The sequence below is a fragment of the Saccopteryx bilineata genome, chromosome 1, assembly GCF_036850765.1.
Source record: "Saccopteryx bilineata isolate mSacBil1 chromosome 1, mSacBil1_pri_phased_curated, whole genome shotgun sequence".
In the NCBI taxonomy this organism is placed as follows: Eukaryota; Metazoa; Chordata; class Mammalia; order Chiroptera; family Emballonuridae; genus Saccopteryx; species Saccopteryx bilineata.
The window spans coordinates 352,548,968-352,565,433 of NC_089490.1; the positions used below are offsets into that span (position 1 = coordinate 352,548,968).

At 46.8% G+C, this 16,466-nt stretch overlaps 1 protein-coding gene across 1 annotated transcript; it reads right to left on the reverse strand.

Moving 5' to 3' along the window:
- Positions 1 to 367: 367 nt before the first annotated feature.
- On the reverse strand, positions 368 to 10,560 carry HPX (hemopexin). Its single transcript, XM_066250823.1, has 10 exons — positions 10,405 to 10,560; positions 10,216 to 10,280; positions 10,045 to 10,116; positions 9,747 to 9,868; positions 6,754 to 6,907; positions 5,752 to 5,964; positions 5,408 to 5,515; positions 1,109 to 1,239; positions 866 to 1,028; positions 368 to 730 (listed from the first exon to the last, which is right to left on the reverse strand). The coding sequence occupies exons 1-10, from the start codon at positions 10,485 to 10,487 to the stop codon at positions 471 to 473; spliced, it is 1,371 nt and encodes a 456-aa protein (XP_066106920.1). The 5' UTR covers positions 10,488 to 10,560; the 3' UTR covers positions 368 to 470.
- Between the last annotated feature and the right edge of the window lie 5,906 nt (positions 10,561 to 16,466).

The window sequence follows — 16,466 nt, forward strand, 5'->3', positions numbered from 1 at the left end:
TACCAGCTGCAAGCACTTTGCCTGATTAGTGCATGAGCTCGTGGCAGCGCCACGTGCTTATAGTCTAGGAAAGGCAATGGGTGCTTTCCCTCAGGGGTGATACTCCCAGATTGCTCTCCCGCCATTATAATGTGCAGTTTTTCTGATCCCTTGCCCTTCACCGTGAAAAGCAGGCTTTCCTTTGTTTATTATCTGTTTTCCTTTTTTATTTTTTCGCTCACCTATCTTTGTGAGCCTCCAATAAATGCATATGGCCTGACACTTTCTGGCTCTTCAGTTCCTCTACAGTCTGCTTAAAGTCAATGAGAACCTGCCTGGCCTCAACCACCAGCATTACTCTTCTCAATTCAAAGAAAAAAAATGAGGCTGTTCCACAACTGGGGCTCCTTGATTCAAGACAAGAAGCCCTCTGGTTTTATTGTAAGGAAAGTGGGAGAAGGCTCTGGGTCGGACTCGTGTCAGAAGCCCCATCAGTGACTGCAGCCCAGGAGGCTGTTCACTCTCTGGGGCTGTGGAAGGGTATTGGCTGCACTCAGTTTCTCCACATCACTGTAGCAGTACAAATTTTGGCCATGGATGAGGTATAAGCCAGAGCCATTGGCAGAACATGAATTGGGGCCAAGAGACTTTTCTGTGCACAAGGCCCCATCAACCTTGTCATGAGGCCAAGAAAGCTCCGTCCACGTGGCTTGAGCTCCTAACTTCAGGTCCAGCGACCACAGCTGCCGTCCTGCGAAGAAAGCACCAGATATAACATGGCTTCCACATCATGGGGATTCTGACTTAACCCTTATTATCTGATGGGAATCTAAGCTATGGAGAAATTGTAGAACAAGCCACCCCTTAGCACCCATATTTCCCTCACCTGCCATGACATGGAGTCGAGAAGATCCAGGACAGATAAAGGTTGCATCCACAGCCTCAAGGTTGATCCCAGCAGGGCTCCCTAATTCCTTCTTCAGCTGTTTTGGATAACCATCTACTAGGGTATAGCCTCCCTTTGCCAGGAAGATATATACCTGATTGCCCTGTGGGACAAAAGACATTAATCAGCATAGAGTTGGATATTCTCCCAGTCTTTACCTCAATTCTCTCTCCCAACACATACCTGGACCAGATAGATTTTATCTTCCCAGGAAAAGGCAGCATCCACTGTTGAAGGACCATTGGGCCACTGATGGGCAATAGGCCAGCTATGCCATCCATCCTTGCTGGTGTCCAAACGCCAGTAGTGGGATCCTGTGGGTTATTAGAGGCACCTCTAGTGCTGATGGTCAAAGGCCAGGCAGTAAAGAGGCAAGTGATAGACGTAAGGGTGAGTCCTGAGAGGAAGGAAAGAATGCATCCAGAGGCCAGGAGGAAAGAAGACAAGTAAGAGGAAGTAGGAAAGAACTTGATCGGCAAAGTTGGGCATGTGACCTGATTGAAATTGAAATCAGCAGGGGCCTGACAGAAGGGCAATGTCATGGAGTTTGTTGGGAGCTCCCTATGCATCTCAGATGTCCAAGTGCAGAGATGACAGGCAATGAGAGACAGTGACAAGTTAAAAAGAAGCACCACAGCAAGGTGTTCTCACTGGCTATATTCTCTAATCCCAGTGGTATGTGGGGGGGGGAGCAGGAGTAGCCAGAGCTGCACCCTAATTTCCTTCTCTCCTTTTTCATAACAACGTACTGAAGCAATTGTCTGAGCTCCTACTTACCTTTTCTTCCTTGTCCCACTTCACTTACACTTCTGTTTCCTTCCTCCATTAATGCTTTTCTTTTCAAGGGCATCGGTATTCTCCAACTTGCCAAATCTAATGGTCCATGGTCCAGTCTCTGTCTTCCTTACTCTACTTCTCAGCAACATTCCTTACTCTACTTCTCAGCTCACAACTCCCTTCTCAAATATCTTTTTTGCTTCTTAGCTCCTGTGATACCAAACTCTACCATATTCCTCTTACCTTTTGGACTATTCTCTCCTCAGCCTGATGTCTAATATTGGAGTCCCCCAGCTTGGGCCTCTTCTCTACCTTCACTCTCTTGGTGATTTTACCCAGTCAGGGCTTTAACGCCATCTACATGCTGATGACTTTTGATCTGTTCTCTTCAGCTCTGAAGGACCCTCTCCTTTCAGTGTCAGGCTCAAATGCAACTGCCTACCTGACCTGTCCAGTTGGGGCCATGAAGCACCAGAAACCTAACATATCTAAAGTAATTGCTGTCCCCACCAAACACACACACACACACACACACACACACACACACTCCTTCCTTAGTCTTTCCCAATTTTTGAAAAAGGAACAACTAATCACCTAGCTACCTAGTCCCAAAAAACTAATTCATTCTTGAAATCTTTCTTTTCCCTTTCTCACTCTTACTAATATCCAATCCATTGGTTAATGCTGCCAGTTTGACCCCCAAAATATATTATGCTGACTCCTCATTGCCTCTGCTGCTGTTAGTCTAACCTAAGCTGTCTTTACCTGTCATCTGGGCAACTGCAAGAACTGCTAGCTATAATTCCTGCTTACACAATTATATCTCTATGACATATTTCATAAGAAGCCAGAGTGAGCTATTTTTTAAAAAAAAATTAAGTCAGAACATATCATGGCAGTCCTTAAGAACACTTCTGGCTTACTTTTACAGTTAAAAACCCTTCCCTGGCCTATGTAACCTACTTGTTTTCAAGCCACTCACCTGCCCCTTCACTGTACTCCAGCCCAGCCATGCTGGCCCCCTTTCCTGATTCCGCAAAGTAGTTGCTAACCACCCTGCCTAAAATGCTTTTCCTCTTCTTTATTACTGATATCTCAGCTCAAAAAAACCTCTCTTCAGAGAACGGGCCTCTCATTCTTCTCACCTCTATCCCATTATCCTCTTATTTATTTTTTTACAGATTTTTTAGACATGTTTTTAATTTTATATTTTGAAATATCAATGACTTTTAAATTTATTTATACTAACTCTAATGGTATTTGAACATAAGAAACATTCTGGTGTTCACAGAACACTTCACAGCTATTAATACTACTTAAAAGTATTCTCTTTGCTTTTTTCTCTTTCTTAATTCTCTCCCTACCTCTAGGAGGCTTTCTGAGGTGTCCTGTCTGCCATGTTGACTACTATACCCCCATGCCTATAACAACACCCAGCGCCTGTCAGGCACTTGATACGTGTTTGCTGATGTTCCTGCAGCAGCCACAAGTTATCTTTATAGCTGTTTGCTGGGCATGCCATGGTGACTACATATCCACCTTCTCCTCTGTTGAAACCACCCTCCCTGTTCACATCCCTTATTTTGAGAACCAGAGCTATGCTGCTCTTTGTTCAGGGGAAATAAGGGATGAGCCCCTGATCCATCAATGCATAGGCTGACCAGCAACCACTCTAATGTGGTGAAATAAAAATATTTCCCGCTCTGGAAATCTGGCTAGGAAAAAGAAACTAAGACAGTTACCAGTTGATATCTGAGACTGAAAGATCATGAATAGAGAATAGGTGGAACATGGCAGTCCACGTGCAAGCCAAAGCTGGGCGAGGGTGAGAGAATGGAAAAGAAGCTAGGAGGTAGAGAAAAGAGAAAGATTTACCTGAGAGAGGAGAGAGCTAGTCCTATGCTGAGTAACTGGTTCACATTGGGGTTTTTGCCAAGATAGTGAGTTCTCACATCATCTGGGTATTTTTAACATAACAGTGTTCTCTCTGTGCCTGGAGGCTCTCTCTATAGCACAGTTATGAAAAATACCTAATACTTTTTTAAAATTTTATTTATTTAGTGAGAGAGAGACAGGAAGGAAAAGAGATGGGAAGCATCAACTTATAGTTGCACACTTTAATTGTTCAGTGATCACTTCTCATAATGCCTTGACCAAGGGTCTCCAGCCCAGCGAGTGACTTCTTGCTCAAGCCAGCGACCATAGGATCACATAGATGATCCTACATTCAAGCCGGAGACCCCATGTTCAAGCTAGTGAGCCTGCACTCAAGCCGAAAATGCCCACATTCAAGCCAGTGGCCTTGGGATTTCAAACCTGGGTCCTCAGCATACCAGGTCCTTACTCTATCCACTGCGCCATCACCGGTCAGGCCCTAATACTTTTGATTTAGGAGTTCAGCTGCATTGTACTTATGGACACATGGCCTTGAGGTTCTGTGGTTTCTCAATGCTGTGTGTTCTCTACATTTTTGTGTGGTCCCTGTGAGCCTGTTTTCTTAATCTCTCCCTCTCTCTCATTCTCTCTCTCCCTCTCTCTCTCTCTCTCTTTCTCTATGAATGTGTGTCTCCTCCCAGCAGTCCCATGCTCTCATCATAGTTGCATGTTCTCCTGAACCTTAAGTGTTTTTTTCTTTATTCATTTTTAGAGAGGAGAGAGAGAGACAGAGAGAGAGAAGGGGGGAGGAGCTGGAAGCATCAACTCCCATATGTGCCTTGACCAGGCAAGCCCAGGGTTTCAAACCGGCGACCTCAGCATTTCCAGGTCGATGCATTATCCACTGCACCACCACAGGTCAGGCCTGAACCTTAAGTGTTTTTACTATGGTATATATTCTCAGTATAGGTGTATATTTTCACAGCAGGTGTATGTTTTGTCACAGATGTATGTTTTCATTCCTGTTGTGAAGACAGGCTCTCCTTGTGACTATGAATTTTTTCACTATATCTTGGTAGTCATATCTGCTCAAATTTGTCCAGGGGTTAGAAGGAAAAGAGGATTTTCACTACTCTATATCCTCACCTCTGTTTCACATGAGTATCTGAGTATATGTCTTAGGCTGAGTACTATGTAATTGGTCACTCTTTCTTCCAGAGCTGTTCTTAAGCGTGGATCAGCAGTTGTCACTACCTGCCTGACTAATGCCAGAGCATCTCGAGGTATCATTAGATGGCTTTTACCAATTAATGCCACAAGTCTGGAGGAGGAAAAAGCTCCTTGGGCTAGTGAAACTATCTCCTAAAGATCTAAGGGACTCAACTGTTCTTGGCTGGTTTTTGGTACTGGGAACATCTCATACCCAGGTAATGCTGTTCTCAGAGGCCTGGACATAAGAGGCAACCGCTGGGAAAAAGATGGAGCTCCTGAGGATCAGCTCAGGAGGAGCCAGAGGACTCAGCAAAAATGCAAGAGCAAAGATAATATGAGGAGTCACAGGGCCCCAGAGAGGACCAGAGAGGGCACAGACCTGCGAGCAGGTGGTGCTGGAGGCAGAAGTTAGAGGCCTGGGCAATGAGAGACAAGTTGAACAATATGCATCAGAGGAGAAGAGGGATGAAAAAAAGTCATGCTAAGGATGGGAGCTGAGGGCCAAACTAAGGGATGCAGTGATGAGAATGGAAGCAATGTATCAGAGATGGTATACATTCGAAACAGATGGGAGGTATGGAGGGCAGGTATGGTGGGGAATTTGGGGCTATCTCTCACCACTGAAGGCATAGGTGGCACCATGCTTGTCCGACAGCAGTGCAGACAAGAATAGATCTGAGCTACAGCGTTTATCCTCCTGGCCAGTCCTGTTCCCGGGTCCATGGCCTGGGGGAGAAATAGGCAAGGAGGAACAAAGAGGCCAGAGGTCAGAATGAGGTCTAAGGCAGGAGATCTGGCTGGGGTTCGGAGTCTCATAGGCTCCCACCATATGAGGACGACTCGGAAGAGTCAGAACAGAAACGGGGCTAAGGCAAAGGCCAAGGTCTTATACCACAGAGGTAAGGTGGGAGCTGGGGCGTATGGATGAGTTCCAGTGGGCCCAGCGGCTGGGGCATTCTCACCTCTGCCAGGGCAGGGAATGAAGTAGTCTCGGACATCCAGAGGGTACCGAGGAAGCACCTCTCCCGAGACAGGGTCGAAGCGCAGGAATTGGTTGCCCTGGAAGCAGTAGTAGCGGCCGATCCATCGCATGGCGGATGAGCAGTTGCTAACGGCCGGCCAGTCACGCTCCTTTTTGTTTTTTGTAGCCAAGTCCCAGAACCACGTGCGGTTACCTTTGTCCAATCAATCAGCACGTATTTGAGGAGGCCAGCCTATTTTGTCCCTTGTGTTTACACTGGACTCCAGGATGGACCAAGTATGATCCTGGCCACATGGACCTCACAGCCCAGCAGGGAAACAGTTGAGGAGAGTGATCATACAATAAAATTCGCAGCAAAGTGTACACGATCAGTTCAGCAAGAGAAGGGGAAGAGTCAGGAAAAAACTCCCTAGAGGTGATACTTAAACTGAAATCTGAAGCAGGAGTTATAAGGCAAAGGCCAAATTCTTATACCACAGAGGTAAGGTGGGAGCTGGGGCATATGGATGAATTCCAGTGGGCCCAGCGGCTGGGGCATTCTCACCTCTGCCAGGGCAGGGGGAGACAAGAGGGGGAGACAGAACTCCAGATAAAGGAAAGTCTGATGCACGGAGGAAATCGAGTGCACAGGGAACAGCATCGAGTTTCTGGAACTCCATACTAAGGTAAGGGGATGATGAGAGTTGAGGCTGGAGGGGCAACAGGGACTTGGTCATGGAGAACCTTGTATGCAAGACTAAGGAACATATATTTGTCCTAAGGGTCATGGGGAACAATGAGGAAATTCTAGCAGAATTATAACCAGTTACCTTCTCCAGGATAACTTCCTCTCCTTCCCCTGCTTGACCTTTAGACCATAACTGGCCTATTTCCTTCCCTCCTTGGGGAGTTGTATAATAGCTCCACCACCACCATTCCTACCTCTTGTCTCTATCACCACCAACCCATTGCTCCAGCCTCTCTCATTCCAGCCTGGACTGACCTTGGAAGAAGAGGATGCCCTCATCTTTGCATTCTCCACGGTGACATTCCACAGCTGCATCCAGTGGGGATGGGATTCCAGGAAACTCATCTTGGAGCAACTTTGGATATCCTTTGTCTTCCTTCTCAGGGGGGTACGCCCAGACTTTGTCTCCCTGTGTACAGAAGCACTCTGCTTTTAACTCTGCTCCCCCACAGGCTGCCATCCTGCACTGATACACAACATCTTTGGTCTGTTATACAATATCCTCCTGCAGCCCCACACGCTCTCCAGCTACCTTTGGACAACAATATGCTGTCTCTTTACACAAATACATACCCTTAGTTTGTCTAAGTCCTGTCACTATCACCATAACACACATACACACACACACACACACACACACACAATCTGGCTATGTACAATCGTTACACTTCCATGGCACACTCACTTGCAACACTATTAGTCTTTGCAAACACATCTGCAAATAGTGATCCTGCAGCAGTGGTGGGATTCAAATAATTTAACAACCAGTTCTCTATCCTAATGAGCATTTAAGTATTAAAAATAATATACTGAAAGGTAGTTTATTATTTCATGCATTTAATACTTAAATAAAAAAATAAAATAGGTACACAAAACTAGATTGTGTTATAGGAGAGTTTAAAATATTAATAAAAAATATTAAATAACACCTGACAAAAAACAATAAAACTGTTATCTAAGATATTTTCATATTGCTCTTTGATTGGCACCTCACTTGAAATTTTTTTCACCTATGGACAGAATGAACATTACTACAGACACTTAGAATACGCTGTTGCGCAGCTGAACGTTAAAAAAGAGTAAGGAATGTAAATTTGTGATTTCCACATTGGGCGGCTGCCCAGTGCCCACCTTAGAGAGAACCCTGATTACAAGTGCCATTTCAGCAACTGGTTCGCTGAACTCAAACAAAAAGTTAGGTATTGGTTCTGCCAAACTGGTGTGAATTGGCTGAATCCTACTAGTGTCCTGCAGTCACTCATCCATTCATACATTCATTTACTTATTAATTCACTTGTTAGTTCAAGAATTACTACTATAACCTGACCAGTGGTGACATATGCATAGACCTTTGATCTGGGACACTGAGGTCCCTGGTTGGAAACTCCAAGATCACCGGCTTGAGTGTGGACTCGTCTTGAGCACAGGCTTGCCAGCTTAAGTGCAGGATTGTCAACGTGAACTCAAGGTCTCTGGCTTGACCCAAAGGTCACTGGCTTGAAGCCCAAGGTTTCTGGCTTGAGTAAGGGGTCACTGGTTCAATGTAAGCCGCCTGGTCAAGGCACATATGAGAAGCAATCAATGAACCACTAAAATGAAGCATCTATGAGTTGATGCTTCTCATCTTTCTCTTCCCTCTCTCTCTCTCCCTTCCTGTGTCTCTCTCTTTCTCTCTCTAAAAAAAGAGAGAGAAAAAGAATTACTACTTTATACCAGATATAGAAGGTAAAAAGATGAGAAGCCTCCGCCTTCACTGCACAAATGCAGAAAGGACCCTACCTCCTACACATGCAGCCACCAAGGTAGAAGCATGTGAAGTTCATTGGGAATATAGGGGCAGTGCTAATCTATCTAGAGAATTCCTCCGAAGTTTCACAGAAAAGGAAACATTTGGGCCAAGAATGAAAAACTGATCAGGAATTTTCCAGGTGGACAAGTGTAGAAAGTGTCCCCAGCAGAGGGAGCTGCATGTACAGAGTGTGCTCCGAGAAGTACAGGGAGTGCTTTGTAGCTGGCACAGGGAATGTGATAGGAATGAGCGATTAACCTGAAAAGATAACCAAGGGCCAAATCTCAAGACCATCTGCACTTGACTTGAGGGAACCAGTGCATGGGGGTGCCATTTACTGGAATAGGGAACACATGCTTAGTTCAGTGTAAGAGATGATAAATTTTTTTCTTAAGTGAGAAGCAGGGAAGCAGAGAGACAGACTCCCACATGCACCCCAACTGGTATCCACCTGGCAAGCGCCCTATGGGGCAATGCTCTGCCCATCTGGGGCTGTTGCTATTTTACCATCTGAGGCGAGGTCATGGAACTATCCTCAGCACTAGGGCCAACTGGCTCCAACCGAGCCATGGCTGTGGGAGGAGAAAAGAGAGATAGAGTGAGAAAAGGGAGAGGGAGAGGTGTAGAGAAGCAGATGGTCACTTCTCCTGTGTGCCCTGACCAGGAATCAAACCTGGGACATCCACAAGCTGGGCCAACACTCTACCACTGAGCCAAGTGGCTAGGGCCATAGGGGATGCTGAATTTGAGGTGCCTATGGGACATCTAAGTTGAATATGTCTGATAGGAAATTGGAAAAAGATGTCTGGAGCTTGGGGGAGAATTCCAGATCTGGTGTCCACAACATAGAGGGTCCTCAGAGCCATGGCAATGGTGGAGATCACCCAGGAAGGGTGTGTGGAAGTTGGTATGGATCCCCAAGGAACATTCAGGGACTGGCCAAGGATAAAAAAAAAAACAACTGAGAATGAGAGGAAAAGGGAAAACAAAGCCAGTAGTGAGGACCACTCCAACCTCATAGAGCCTTCGTGCAAGTTAAGAGAAGGCTTCCTTTCCTCCAAGTGCACAACCTGGGCCAGGGAACATGGCATGGTGGGCACAGTAGGCTGGATTGCTTCCTTCGCCTGCCGCCAGGGCCAGATGCCAATGTGTTTTGAACAACCTGACCACCATATGAAGAGAACCTGATGCAGGGTCACGGAATCCCAGGGAAGAAAGCCAGGAAGAAATGGATGGCCAGTGGTGTGAGAAGCGGCAGGCTGATCTGAACACAGGTTAGGCCTGAAAAACCATCATTGGATACTGTGCTTGCCAGGCTCACACTCCCTTAGCTGAGCTTTTTCGGGGAAGGAAAACTGGATCTTATAGGTAAGTTGTCCATGCCAGGTCCACTTGGGGAGAGTCTCTCATGTGGATTCTAGCGCTTTCTGGCCCAACCCTGACCTTGACCAAGCAGTACCTTGATCAGGAAGACACTGTCATGACCGAGACGAAAGGCAGCATCCACGGAGCCGGTGAAATTCTTCCACCTCTCTGAGACTGAGATCCGGGTCCACGGGCGAGCCTGCCACATGTACTCACCTGAAAAACGCACTCACTGAGAGACTGAGAGCCAAGTTTTGGAAAAGTAAGATAGTTACAGAGAAACTGTGAGCAATACACTCAGATAATTCCTAAGATCTCCCAAAGATGGATACAAACTTGATGAAGTGGATTGAGTCTGAGATCCCAAATACCCTAACCCCAGTCTCTCTTACCTTTAAAAAAGAGCATGCTCCCATTGTCACCCAGAGTAGTAGCATCAAAGCCCACATCATCTGAGCAGAGTTCTGAGGTGGAGGGTGGAAGATGACAAAGTAAAAAAACAGTCAGATGATAAAATGCAGAGATACAGCCAGACAGACACATTCAGGGAGTCGGGGCCTCACCAAGCATGTCTGGGTTCACCTTGATCCTATTCCCACCTTCAGCTCCATTCCCAGAGCCTCCAGGCCTAGAGAGAAGACAGAGAGATGTCTAGGTGCAAAAGGCCCAATCTGTCTTCCTTAGCTCCTGAGCCCAAGGCTCTAGTCTAGCCCAAACCCCAGTCCTCCTTCCTCAGCATCAGCTTTACTCACGAAGTAACAGGATGGGCAATGGTCAGAGACCAACACAGGCCCAGCAACCCCAGTGCAACTGGTGCTCCTGGTGCCCGAGCCATGCTGAGCTGGAGAGGCCTCAAGACAGCTCTGGTCACCTGGCTGAACTCCCTTTATAGAGATGGCAACAGCACTGCCCCCACCTCCGAGCCTGCTGGGAATGAGCTGTCTGTCAGGATTTGGCCAATATTGGCTGATTACATCAGTGTAAATAAGGTCAGGGTCTGTGCAGAAATCTGAGTCCAAGACTCACTCTTCCGGGCAGGAGGCCCCACCCCCCTTCAATGACTTTTGAGCAGTGACTAGCCCAGACCATTGATGCCCAGCTGTGACTCTCATCACCTTGGTGTTGGATCTGGCTGCCCATAAGATCAAGGGAGTGAGTAGCTTGATTGAAGATCACCTTTCTATGGTTGGATTTACTTCTCTTCACAATGGGGAGAAGAGAAGAGGAGGATAGGAACATGTTTTGTATACTAAGTATCAAACCCTGCTCTAAGGCAGCTAAAGACACTGATACTTTATATACTCAGTAGCCACACACATACAAACATACTTAGAAACATTCGGAGAACAGTTATTTCCAAGTTTCACTAAGAGCCTTTCTGGGGCATTCCCAAGCATCTTCAACTTTGCCCTTGATAAATCAATAAAATTTCACTCAATGTACAAGTCCCACCCTTGGCCCCACCCCCATGGCAAAGAGCTTTGCACCTGGGAGGGAAGGGCTGACAGTAATGGAACAGGAAGAGGTGGTTCTCTTCCAGAGATGCCTGCTAGTAATTAGTCTTTCTTGGTAATTTCTACATTAAGGGGAAAGTGCTGTATTTAGTCATCACAGAATAAATAGAACTATAACAAGTTTCACAATATTTACAGCTCATTCTTGCTGAAATGCTATCTTTTATTTATTTATTTATTCTTCTTTTCCAAGTGAGAGGAGGGGAGATAGAGAGACAGATTCCTGCATGTGCTCCAACCAGATCCATCTGGCAACCCCTGTCTGGGGCCAATGCTCTGCCCATCTAGAGCCATGCTCATAACTGAGCTATTCTTTTTAACACCTGAGGTAGAGGATCCACAGAAGTATTCTCAGTGCCCAGGGCCCAGGGCTGATGTGCTCAAACCAATCAAATCATGGCTGCAGGAGGGGAAGAGAGAGAAAGAGAAAGAGAGAGAAGGCAGAGGAGGAGGTGTGGAGAAGCAGATGGGCACTTCTGTGTGCCTTGACTGAGAAGTGAACCCCGGACATTCACATGCTGGGCCAACTCTCTACCGCTGAGCCAACCGACTAGGCCAAAATGCTATCTTTTCAATGAAGCCATTTGTGACTACATTATCCAGCCATTTCAAACCCATGCTTGCTTCTTTTGTGTCACTTATTAAAACTTGAAATTATTTCATCTGTCTACTTATTTGTTTACTATTACATTCTTTTCACCACAGATAGTACCTGGCATATAATAGGTGCTCAATATTTGTTGAATGAAAAATAGATTTCAAGTATTGACTAGCATTGCAGCCAAATTTCTGATGATTTCCCACCTGGGGTAAGGGGAATATCAGAGCCTAGGGATGTGTTATGGTAGGAAGCCTACTGTGATAAAGGGGTCACAGGTCCCCTTGTCACTGCCCTTCATCTTATGGTTTTGTTTCTCTTTCCTGTGGATATGGTGGCTTTCATGGTTCTGGTCACAGGACACAGTGTCTGAGCCCCATATCCCTTGTCTTCCTTTAGCTCTGGGACCTCACCTGTGACCTCTAATACCTGCTATCTTCAATACTCTGTGAGGCCTCTCCCAAAGCCTGCCCCATTTCTACCCGAGACTCCCTGCTGAGGCTGAAGCAGTCAGCGATGACCAGGCTGATGGTACCAAGACCCTAGCCCAGCCTGATCCCTCTCCCTTAGCTCCATGCCCCCGACATCTCCCTATACAACCTTAGCAAAGGTCTCATATTCCTCTTCTACTCTGCAAAGGCTCCTCCCAACAGGAAAACAAGGGTTCCAGGCAGCATTGGAACAGAGTGTCACTGGGCCTCTGCCATCAGGCTCAAAGTCCTCTCCTGGCTTAGAAATGAAAACGTGCCTTGTTAGCATCATTCCTCCCCATTGGTTAGTGGGCAAAGCTGGACTCCCCAAGCCCTTGGCAGTGTGGGCAATGCCACGGCTCCTACTGCAGATACCTAACATCTACCACCTCCCCTCTGCAGGGCATCCCTGCCTGGACCTGCTCCACCCCAGCTGATGGTCCCTGGGCTCTGGAAACTGCTGCTCCCAGGTTCCCTCTCACATCTTCCTTTCTCAGCCTCTAAGGTCTTACAGAACCTTCCTGGGATTCTCCCTCATCAGCAATCCCTTCAACAACTGTTTTTTAAGCTCCAGAACTGTGTCTCTGTGTCCCAAAGATTTCACTGAGCCTGCCTGGGGAGATGGAAGTTTTCACATTGAGTTACTAATTACACACACACACACACCCCACACACAAAAACCCATAGAGAGAGTCTTCTGTAGTCATTGTATCAGAGCTCTGAACGGACCTGCTGGGGCGGGGTCATGGCCTCCCCTCTGCCTGGCAGGGCTCTTGAGGGGAGACAGCACGTGTACTGGATGACAGGTTTTCAGCTCGGCCTCATCTTCACCACACGGCTCTGGTTCCCTCACTGCACCCCTAAACTATCCCAGAAGAGAGTTTTATGGCTTCTTTTCACTGTTTCCTAATTCGCTTGTCTACGCTAAGATGGCTTAGATACTGTTAGAGAAGCCTTCCTCCCTGCCCCAGGAGTAGGCCAGCAGAGTCTGTGTAGCAAGCAACTCAGGTTGAAGCTCAAGTTCCGGGCAGGGGCTAAGAGGAAGAGGCCTATTCATTTGGAAACCTAGGTTGCGGATGCGTTGTCCATCTGGTGCCAGGCACAGGGCACAAAGCAGCTCTTCTCAGGTGATTCAAAATTTGTCGGGCCTTGTTTCTTTCTCTCCTGGGGGGCATTAATTCTTGTCCTGGAGTCTTTCCCAGCTCTCTGACCTGAGCCGAAGAAAAGTGCTTCTTCTCACTTGGGCCTGAGAGCCCCCTGGAGGCTTCAGGTACCAGTGTGCTTCCACCCTTCAACCCGAGGCCTGAGCCCAGAGATTTTCTTCTTCCCTGAAACCAGCTCTCCACAGCCTTTCTCCCTCACTCCTCTCAGCCCGCCTGCGAGGCCTCAGTGGCACAACCCTTTCTTCTGCAAATTTCTGCTACCCAGAGTGTGTTGGGAACCCTCAGTCTTTTGCTTGAGTTCCTGGGAAAGTCAAGCCCAGAAAAATCCAACTATCTGCTTTGCCATGTGGTCTTCTCAATCCTCCCAACCAGCAGCTTTCTGGCTTCCCCCAGGGAGGGTCTGAACGCCGGCCTGCCCAAGTCTATGTGGGTGGGGATTCCTCTTGCATTTCCAGGGACCACATGTAAGCTGGACACTGACCCACTGTCACTTGGAATGATCTGCTGCTGATCTGTATTCTCCAGCCTCAGGCATTTCTCCTGGCCACTGAGTGCTGGTGTGCTGGGCCCAAGGCCCCGAGGCTGGGTGCTCCAGGGAGCAGAGACTGGATTCCTCTTTTCCCCAAGCTGAGAGAGTTTAGGGGTGAAGTTCCAGGTACCAAAAAGAGCTCACTGCTCCCCACAGATGCCTCCAACATGCCTATTTCTGTTTGCTCTGTCTACATGGGCTTTCCTACATAGTCCATTCTTCTTTTTTTTTTTTTTTGTATTTTTTTTTTTCTGAAGCTGGAAACGGGGAGAGACAGTCAGACTCCCGCATACGCCCGACCGGGATCCACCCGGCACGCCCACCAGGGGCAACGCTCTCCCCACCAGGGGGCGTCACTCTGCCGCAACCAGAGCCACTCTAGCGCCTGGGGCAGAGGCCAAGGAGCCATCCCCAGTGCCCGGGCCATCTTTGCTCCAATGGAGCCTCAGCTGCGGGAGGGGAAGAGAGAGACAGAGAGGAAGGAGGGGGGGATAGAGAAGCAAATGGGCGCTTCTCCTATGTGCCCTGGCCGGGAATCGAACCCGGGTCTCCCGCATGCCAGGCCGATGCTCTACCGCTGAGCCAACCGGCCAGGGCCCCATTCTTACTTCTTTATGAATAAATCATTATAATAATAATATGCTCATATCCATGGGCACATGTATGTGCCTGGCATGGTGCTAAGCACTTAATAGGGATTATTTCATTGAATCATATGTATACCTATGATAACATTAGTCCCATTTTACAAATGAAGATACCGACATTAGGTATTTCAGCCAAATCCCGCTCTTAGCAAGCATAGAGCCTTGATTAAGCTCTGGCTGCCTGACTCTTGGGAGTGTGCTCCATACCCTATCACAGGGGATGCTGGTACACGTTTAAGAGACAGCTCTCCAGAAGGATAAAAGCCCTGATTTGTAGCATTTGTTAATTTCTGTGGTATAAATATCATGGCCATCTTCATATTGCCAACAAGATATCACCAAAGCCTGACCAGGCAGTGGCGCAGTGGATAGAGTGTCGAACTGGGAGGTGGATGACACAGGTTCGAGACCCCGAGGTCACCATCTTGAGCGCGGGCTCATCTGGTTCGAGCAAAAGCTCACCAGCTTGGACCCAAGGTCGCTGGCTCCAGCAAGGGGTTACTCGGTCTGCTGAAGGCCCGCGGTTAAGGCATGTATGAGAAAGCAATCAATGAACAACTAAGGTGTCGCAACAAAAAACTGATGATTGATGCTTCTCATCTCTCTCTGTTCCTGTCTGTCCCTATCTATCCCTCTCTCTGACTCTCTCTCTGTCTCTGTAGTAAAAAAAAAAAAAAAAAAAAAATTGTGCATCATCAAATGCACAATTGGGAAGAAATACACAGTAACAAGCTACTTACTGGATGGTATTTATTTATTTATTTTTATGCAAAGGAGAGAAACAGACAGACAGGAAAGGAAAGAGATGAGAAGCATCAACTTATAGTTGCAGCACTTTTTGTTCATTGATTGCTTTCTCATACGTGCTGTGACTGGGGGCTCCAGCTGAGTGACCCCTTGCTCAAACCAACAACCTTAGGCTCAAGCCAGTGACCTTGGGCTTCAAGCCAGCAACCATTTTTGTTCTTACAACACCCTTTTTAAACAAAGATTTACTTTTTAAAAAGTTCTTTTTGTCTTAACAGTGTATCTCAGGCATCCTTTTTAAAGGGTTCATACAATTCCATCATGTGTTTAAGCAAAACTTTATGTAACCATTCCCTGCTGATGGACATTTAGGTTTTGGGGGATTTATTTTTCTAATTTAAATAAAGCTGTGATAAACTTTGATGCACACACACATCTTTGTGCCTTTGCCCAATTCTTTTCTTTCTTTCTTTTTTCTTAATTGATTGATTTCAGAGAGGGAAAGGAAAGGAGAGAGACTTGGGGTGGAGAGAAGCGTTTATTTATTGTTCCGCTTCGTTGTGTGTTCTTCATTGGTCACTTGCTGCATATGTGACATGGGATTGAACTCAGCCTTGGTGTTTCGCGACAATGCTCTAACTAACTTAGCTAACCAGCCAGAGCCCCAGTTATTTTATTAGCAAATACTCCTAGAACTGGAAGACCATAGATGGTTTCAAGATATCCATGGTCTTCAAGAGGAGCTGTTTAGAGAGATGTTCAACTTTCTTACATCCTCATTCTCACCTCCCCCCAGAGTCACTGCCTAGCTGCCAGTTTATCCCATAAAGCATCCCTTTATCCTTATCACTTAAACTTTCCCATTGTTTACTCTTATACTCCAAATCAAATCCAAACTCTTTACCTGAGTGAAATGATCCCACTCAGGCCAGACTCTCCAAACTTGTCACTTTCCTTTCTCCTTCTACTCTCCTTCCTTTTCAATCACCCCAGCCTCCTCTCTGGTCCTTCAACACACCAAGATCTTGACCCTCCCAAGATCTTGTACCTGTTCTTCTTTTGTCTGGAAATCCCTACCTCCTCTCTTTTTTTAAGCCCCCACAAAGCCAATTTTTTAACAGAAAACATTAATTTGAGGAGTACTGT